The 8,403-nt window shown below is 44.3% G+C and overlaps 1 protein-coding gene across 1 annotated transcript in view; it reads right to left on the bottom strand.

Moving 5' to 3' along the window:
- Nucleotides 1–8,403, bottom strand: part of dachc (dachshund c) — an 18,541-nt gene that overhangs the window by 1,288 nt on the left and 8,850 nt on the right. The window contains exons 2-5 of the mRNA XM_060073878.1: nt 8,174–8,286; nt 4,614–4,724; nt 442–650; nt 3–18 (exon numbers count right to left, since the gene is read on the bottom strand). Coding sequence (XP_059929861.1) covers nt 3–18; nt 442–650; nt 4,614–4,724; nt 8,174–8,286 — 449 coding nt within the window. The remainder of the gene's footprint in view (nt 1–2; nt 19–441; nt 651–4,613; nt 4,725–8,173; nt 8,287–8,403) is intronic.

Below are 8,403 nucleotides of genomic sequence, written 5' to 3'. Positions count from 1 at the left end.
GCTGTCCCGGACTCGCTCCTGCAGAGCCAACCCATTGTTATGATAGCAACACCTCGTACTGACACGTATATACATGTGTACGCAATAGGTGGACATGTATAACCAAGAATTAAAACAAACAAAGGATGTTTTATTTATACCGGTTGATACAGGTTATACAGGCTCACTGAGGTTAGGAACTACTTTGAGGATTTTTGGCTTAATCCCTATAAATTATATATAATTCTAATCTAATAGGGTTGTGTGGTCTATGATGCCATTCTCTATGAATAAATAATTAAAATAATATTTTTTAAAACATAATTCTCAGCACAACCCAAAAAGTATTTGAGATTATCTGCATAAAATGATTGAAAAAGAAAAGAAGAAGCAATATACGAGTTCCCCTTAAGCCTGCCATGACCCCGACCGCGCCACCACCCACCGGCAGTGTGGCCTTACCTTGATGACGGAGGCCGGGAGGCGGGCCTGCAAGCTGGCCTGGTGGCTGGCCTGGTGGCTGGCATGGTGGTGGAGCTGCGCCGCGTTGGCCATGCTGGCCAACGTGCTGAGTCGGTTCATCTGGCCCATCGCCATGGAAACGGAGGCCTGCCCCAGGCTAGCGGGTATCAGCGGATGTGAGATCATCATGAAGGGCAGCTGATCCAGACCTGGAGGGGGTTAAAACGATACACAGTTAGTTACAATTAAACTGTTACAATTCAATTAAATATATCAAACAATAAAAAAACGTCTTCCTTACAAAGACACTTGATAGGAGAAGATACAGTTTCAATCCTATAAATACATCTCTAAACAGTAAAAGAGGGCTCTTGCACTTTGTATTCTGATACATCCCAGTTCAGGGTTTACAAAGTGCCACGTTGAAATAAAAAACCCTTCCCATTGAACAGCACCCTAGTGTGTCATTTCAATCCTTGCTCTTTCATGAAACAAACGGTCCTGTGGTGGCGAGAGAGAAAATGATAAATATTTATCATTTAATAAAAGGAAAAACATAAACAAAAGGAACGCAGGGAGGAAGTGGAACAAAAGAAGCTGATGGCAGTCCTGGTCGTGTGCCAGCAATGCTTGCTGGTTAATTATAAACACAAAGGGAAAAATCTTGGACTCTACTCCACACGATTGTCACAAATAATAGAAGTGCAAAGGAACAAAAATACTTTCTTTTTTTTTCGAACATTAACTTTGTGGAAAAAAACAACAAATGGCAAGAAGGAAGGTGAGAAGGAAGGAAAAGGAAGAAAAATAGGAAACGAAAGAATAAGAAAGAAGGACAGAAACAAAGAAGGGAAAGCAAGATAAATAATGAAATACAACAATACAATTGGACATATGTCCGGTGGCTTGCTTCGCTTTGTGCGCTTGGCAGATAACTCTCTCTCGCCCACAGCAGAAACCGCTCCACACAAAAGATCTGTCTGAATGAAGCTAAATAACCAGCTGCTCTTTGCGTCGGGCAGCAGCCAACGCCACATATTAAGCTCCTTTCCCACTTCTCCCCTCACCTTCCATTACCCTCCTCCGTCCCTTAAAACACTACTTCCACCTTCCCCTATCCGTCTCCCTCACTCCCCTCTTTCCTCCTCACTTTCACTCTCCCTGATGTTTCATTAAAGGACATCAAAAGTCAAAGTGCCTCTCTTATGTTTACACAAACAAACCATTACTGTAAACAAACAGTTACTGTAAATTTCCCAGAAGATCTTGTTAAATACAGAAATGCCTGCTCCTGCTCTTCTCCTGCCTATGAGGTGTCACACTCAGCATTTGTGTGTGTGTGTGTGTGTGTGTGTGTGTGTGTGTGTGTGTGTGTGTGTGTGTGTGTGTGTGTGTGTGTGTGTGTGTGTGTGTGTGTGTGTGTGTGTGTGTGTGTGTGTGTGTAATCCGAGATTGCCTTTGTAGTGGTTTTAGCTCTGGTATGGGGCCTGTTCCTTCCCATAAGGCTGTGGGTGGCAGTATGGAAAAACACACTAACCTGCTGTATGTGTGTGTGCTTATGTGTGTGTATGTGTGTTTGTGTCCTTTTTTTAGAGAGTGTTTGCCTGCTTCCGGGTGTGTGTGTGCGTGTGCGTTCATGTCTGCTTGCCTGCATCCATGACGGTGTGTGTGTGTGCGTTCGTGTCTGCATGCCTTTATCCGTGTGTGTGTTTGTGTGTATGTGTGTTTGCGTGTACGTGTGTGTGTGCGTTTCTGCGGCCTGCGTGCATCCATGTGTATGTTGTGTGTATGTTTGTGGGACCGTGACGTGTTTCCAGTTGACTTTGTCATTAACGGTGATTATACTTTACAGGTTTATAATAGCTGGTGGTAACCATGCCGCCAGCTAACTGTACACAGATGCACTAGGACTTAGTGAGGGCATGCTAAGGGTAAACAACGCGGTCAAGAGGGAGTGTGGGGAGAGACACCGGGGAAGAAGAAACATGCACTATTGATGCACATCAGCTCACTGAGGGGCGTGAGTATGTGTGCAAATGCATGTTCATTAACATAGGTTTAAAGACAGGAGGGGAAACACGCTCACATCAAAGCCTAAACACGTACACGCGCATGCACACACAAAATCATGCACACGCACGTGTATACACACACATGCCGGTGCACAGAGGTCAATGGAGACGGGCTCATCTGATCACTCAAGTCTCACCGCATTTAAGCATTGTGTGTGTGAGTGTGTGTTTTGTTCTATATGTGTGTGTGTGTTTGGGTGTGTGTGTGTGTGTTTTGTTCTAGGCTCATACTGTATTCCACACAGAGCCCCATAAGCCTTTTCATCTGTCTAAACACACTGATGTCACTTTAACCTGTCGATAACAGCGGGGGCAACGCGCGTCTGTGTGTGTGTGCGTGTGCGTGTGCTTGTGTGTCCCCGTCGTGCGCCCAGAGGCCTGTTCTCCCATCGATTGTCCAGTGGTTGTCGTTTGCATTCAAGATAGTGAATTAGAGAGAAGCCTATTGATCTGGCCTCAGCCCTTCATCCCAGCCGTCCCTCTGTCATCCAGGTACCCTTTTCCCGTGGCTTCTCTGGGCAACCCGAAGGAAGACGCTTACAGACAAACCAACAGAGAAATTCTGAATTACAAATTCGGCCCACATTTAAAGTATTTGTTATAAATTAGGACGGTTACAAATCATTCCTATTCATGAGAGGTTGTTACATCACGCGATGTGGCGTCCTGTTTGTGAATGTTATTCAAATCTTTTTTTACAGCGAGTGACAAATAAGGATATCATCCCGTAGCCTTGAACATGAGTCATATTTACGAGACTACTTTGCAGGGAGCGCAAGTAGGTCTCAGATTCATATGTAAATGCCTCCTGGCCCCCGAGGAAGCAGAGCGGAGTCAATTCCCAGGTGCTCCCTCGCTCTCTCTCGCTCTGCTTTGTTCCTAGGGGTGATTTGTAGGAGGGTGGGGTGGGTGAGGGGGCATGTGGGGGGGCGGAGACGGGGGTTGTGTGGGGGGGAGGGGGGGGGGGGGGGCTGTGTTGGTGGCGGAGGGGAGAGGAGGAGGGGGGAGACAAGTAGGGGGCTAAGTGAAACTTGATGGAAAACATCCCCCTCCTCGCCACACCCCACCAAAACCCGTTTGTTCAACAGCGTTCGTGGTGAAATCAAAGCGAGAGCCTGCATGATCCCCCCTGACTCTAATGCACTCGGTCTCGGTAACGCTCGACATGGAAGCACGTCAACAACATGGGAGGGGAGGGCGGAGGGGGGGGGCGTGATCTGTGGGGGAGCGGCGACCGAACCTTCAAAGTAAGTTTAGTGGTGATTTGTTTTTCTTTTCCTCATTCAATGTAAAATGAATGGAGTGATTAAGGCTCGGTGAGTAAGCTGGGGGCCCTGATGCCACACACGTGCTGTACTCAAAATGAGACGCTAACAGACACATTCAGAACTCTTAGGTCTGTAATCCTGACTACATTAAAAATGTTTGCTATAAACTAGGACAGTGACAAAGGTACCTCTTCGTGAGAGGTTATTTTTGTATATTTGACAATAGCTCATGTTTGGGCTTCCTCCTGACTGAGGAGCACTGACTCATTTTGGTGTTGTTGTTTTTCCTTTTCACAGTTTCTGCGAGGAAGTGTACATGCAGCCCCGTGGTGCGCTCACATCCTGGTTTTAATCAGTTTGGTTTGTCTCGTTGTTGCTAGACATAAGCACAGCTGCTAAAGTCGTAGAGAAAATAACCTCTGTGGCTAACCAAAGATTTACCACAACAGATGTGTACAGATTACAATCTTAGGAAGCATTGTCAAACAGTAGTGTCGTGTCCTGTGTGTGTGTGTGTGTGTGTGTGTGTGTGTGTGTGTGTGTGTGTGTGTGTGTGTGTGTGTGTGTGTGTGTGTGTGTGTGTGTGTGTGTGTGTGTGTGTTTGTGTGTGTGTGTATGTGTGTGTGTGTGTGTGTATGAGATGTGGTGTGCTTGTGTGTGTGCGTGTGTGTGCGTGTGTATGTATGTGTGCACGTGCAGGTGTGTAAGTGTGTGCATGTATGCTTGTGAGAGTATGTGGTTACGTGTATGAGCGTGAGAGTGTTTGTGTGCGTGTGAGAGTGTGTATGTATGTAAGCACGTGCAACTATGTGTTTGAACACAGGATACACACCTAGACCGGGGTTGTGATCACCATTCTCTCCGTTTGGGCCTCCATGCCGCTGGCTGCCATGGTAACCACTCATCACCTCCAACTTGATCTTCTTGGCCAGAGCAGAGAGACCTAGAAGGATTGAGGGAGGGAGTGAGAGCAGCAGATTAAAGACAATCAAGAAACAGACAGAAAGACCAACAAACCAACAGAAATAGAGAGAAAGAAATGAAGAAAAAAGAAAGCAAGAAAGCAAGAAAGATTGAAAGAAAAGGAAAAGAAAAGGAATCGATCAATACAAGTCAGATCAATGACCCGGCCAGAGGATTAGTGTGATGGGAAGGTAGGTGGTTGTCACGGGAAGAGAGAGGCCAGCCATTCATCCTGACTGCACCGCTGCACTGGTCATTTAGTCTGCCGGCGTATAAGCAGTGATAGGAACCAGCCAAGACATCCATCTCTCCCACACAGGGGCACTGCACCTCTGCAAGGCAGGGTGGACCGTTCACCGCACTGCGAGTTCAACTCCACACCAAGGCATGGCCGGTGCAATTTTATGTTCATTTAAAAATCACAAATAATATAACCATGCTTTGTTCATTTATTTGTGGAATGGAAAATATTAGTGAGACATTACATATGTAATGTTGATATATACTGTATGTGAGATTTAGTAAAATATTTCCGCCACAATCCTATGAAAAAAAAAAAAGAATGTCTGTCTGGCAAACTATATGTAGCGTTTCTTGCAGAAACAAATTCTGAATTCGATTTAATACTAACTGTATTTTTCATTTGATGTCAAATACATGATTGTGACTTTTTTAAGATGATAGATATTATTATAATAAAAAAAATTGACAGGAGAGATTTGGGACGAAAGAGAGTAACGGCGCTGCGATTGCAGTAGTTCTTTCTGAAACAAACAGTGAATTATTAATGCCAGCCAAGCTAAGCAACCGGTGGGGCCGGCTAAGCTTCATCCAGAGAACACAAACAAGCCTAATTCTTCATTTCCTGACATAAGATACAAAGGACTTATTTTTTTACAGTAGTAAGCAATTGCAATTTCTACATTTCTCCCATTTTGGAATAGTCTTCCTCACGTGTTTCTGTGAATTTTATCGAACAACGTTCTTAAGATGAGTGTTTGAGGTGAGTCTTCTCTCTGTCTGCCTGTCCATAAGTCTGCTTTTCTGAGTCCTCTGCAACCACAACAAATTGTCCCTTCTCTTCTCATCTCCTCTCCTCTCATCTCCTATTCTCCTTTCTTCCCTCCTCCCCTCACATCCCCTTTCCTCACTCTACCTTTTCAAATGTCAGCATCACAGCGGGACATAAGCCACTCTGTTCTGTCGTGTGCACATGGGTATGTGTGTGAGTGTGTGTGTGTGAGTGTGTTTGAATGTGTGTGTGTGTGTGTGTGTGTGTGTGTGTGTGTGTGTGTGTGTGTGTGTGTGTGTGTGTGTGTGTGTGTGTGTGTGTGTGTGTGTGTGTGTGTGTGTGTGTGTGTGTGTGTGAGTGTGTGTGTGTGTCTGTGTCTGTGAGAGCGCCAAAGTGAGCGAGACCAATGAGGATCACATCAAAGATTTTCTTTCTGCCTTTTACGCTCAAATGTCCTCCTTTCCCCTGTCTTTCTTACCTCCTCCCTTTTTATCGCCCTCTTTGACACACTCACACACACACACACACACACACACAAACACACTCCCTCTCCTGGCCAGTTCTAATCAGCAGAGTTGACATTGCTGCCATGCCCTCTCCTTTGCTTGAAGAAGACTCTTTTCCCACTCAAAAAGATGCTCTTGAACACACACACACACACACACATACACACACCCACCCACAAACACTCACACACACATACGCACACACACTGAAGTACCTTTGAACAGTGAGAGGAAGCGGAGACTAATAGAAAATGGCTTCTTTTGAGGTGCTGAATGAAAAGATCAGGTTGCGGTGAAAAGCACAAAGCCAAGGGCAACTTTTAGAGCTGCGAGGTGCCCGCAATTACTTTCTCTCTTGTTCCCTGTGACACATATATGTGTGCACGCACGCTCGCACGCACGCACACATGCATGCACAAACACGCACACAAACACACAGACAGAGAAGAGGCAGAAGAACACTTGCTTCCACTTATAAAGCAAGAAGTTGCTTGGTAATAAGCTAATGATTTAACACCATAACATCACAAACGTGTCCTTCCTGAGACTGAGATAACAACCACTAACGTAACGGCACAGAGCCTGAAGAGGAAAGGCTACAGATACATTTTCCCTTATTACTATACTTACTGTTTACTGAATAATATCATTAAGTTTCCTTTATTCATCACCTTTATACACAACTTTTCTAAGAATAATAACTACAAAATCACATTATTAAATCATATTTGTAACTGTTGTCATTGTGCCATATATCCAAGTGTAAAGATAATAGTTGAAAACATGTGCTCAACATTTCCATCACAGCTTTGGGAAGTAGAGCTGCAGAAGGGCTTTGAAACATGTCAACAAACAGCAGTTTCTTATGTCTCTTGTCCACTGAATGTTTACTAAATCAACACCTGACACTGAGAGGACCCTAACAAACACTACGGACAGGAGAACCTGGGACATGGGTAAGATGACATTGTGCATTATAATCGAAAAGTATAAACAAAATTATAGAAAAACGTAGTTAAACTTTGGTTTCATTCTATTAGAACCCAGACTACTGGATAATATTTTGCCCAAAATGTTTTCAATTGAATGCTACTAAAATGCAATTTAAAATCATGGAAAATCTGAGAAAACTCCATAAACTTGAAAATGCTGACATTTCATACAGCATAGATCTTATAATTCTCAATCCTTGAATAACACTTTTCCCATTGCTTCATAATTCTGCTTGTAATTTCACATGTCATAAAAATGTGTGTATTTATTGAAAATACTTTTTTCTTATGGGATCTAGTAAAAAGAAAACACACACACACACACGCACACACACACACACACACACACACACAGGCTAGCCACTTAGCATACCGTAAATCCTATGCTAGGGGTTTAGCGGCACGGCAGCACGCACGGCATCAGCCGACGGCTGTCTATCCAGGTTCCTTCAACCAAACGTTAATTAATTCATGACACAGCTGACAGGATGCCAGGTCAGTCAAACATGGCCGAAGCAAGTGCTCATCAGCCTGCGCAAACAAATCAGCCACAAACACAGAGATATGCATCTATGTTCCAGAAAAAAGTGCCCCCGGACAATGTTCCTGTGGAAGTGTCAAAGGGAAAGCTTTATTTATTTTAATATATATGTATTTGTTGCTGGTATTGGTTTTCATGTTACCTTTTGCATACGTTCAAGACTTCTATTCATTCCCGTAATCGTTTTCTGTGATAACCTTTTTTAATTTTCTTTGAGTATGTGATTAAGGTCTTTTTGTGAAATATATACAAATTCATAAATGAATAGACTCACAGATTGTACCAAGAGTGTCTGAACATTTTGTCACTCACTTTGCATGAGTGTTGTCTCTGGGGTTGCTATGTGCTATGAGAGAGGAGGGGGGGGGAGGGTCCTACCTGCAGGGGGCATCATACCAGCAGACATAAGCCCACTGTGAGACACCATGTGGGAGCCGCACTCTGAAGATGTCACACTCTGGAGCCTCTTCGGCGGTCGGCCAGGCCTCGAGCTGCAGGAGACACAGGGAGAGAGAGGCGGGGGGATTAGAAGCACAGACACCTTAGATCACTCAACTGCTCTCATTGGTTACCAACGCGCGTCCTCTGTGTTTTTTGATTTAATATTA

The sequence above is a fragment of the Gadus macrocephalus genome, chromosome 15 (assembly GCF_031168955.1).
Source record: "Gadus macrocephalus chromosome 15, ASM3116895v1".
Lineage (NCBI taxonomy): Eukaryota > Metazoa > Chordata > Actinopteri > Gadiformes > Gadidae > Gadus > Gadus macrocephalus.
This window is presented reverse-complemented; position numbering and strand designations above follow the sequence as displayed.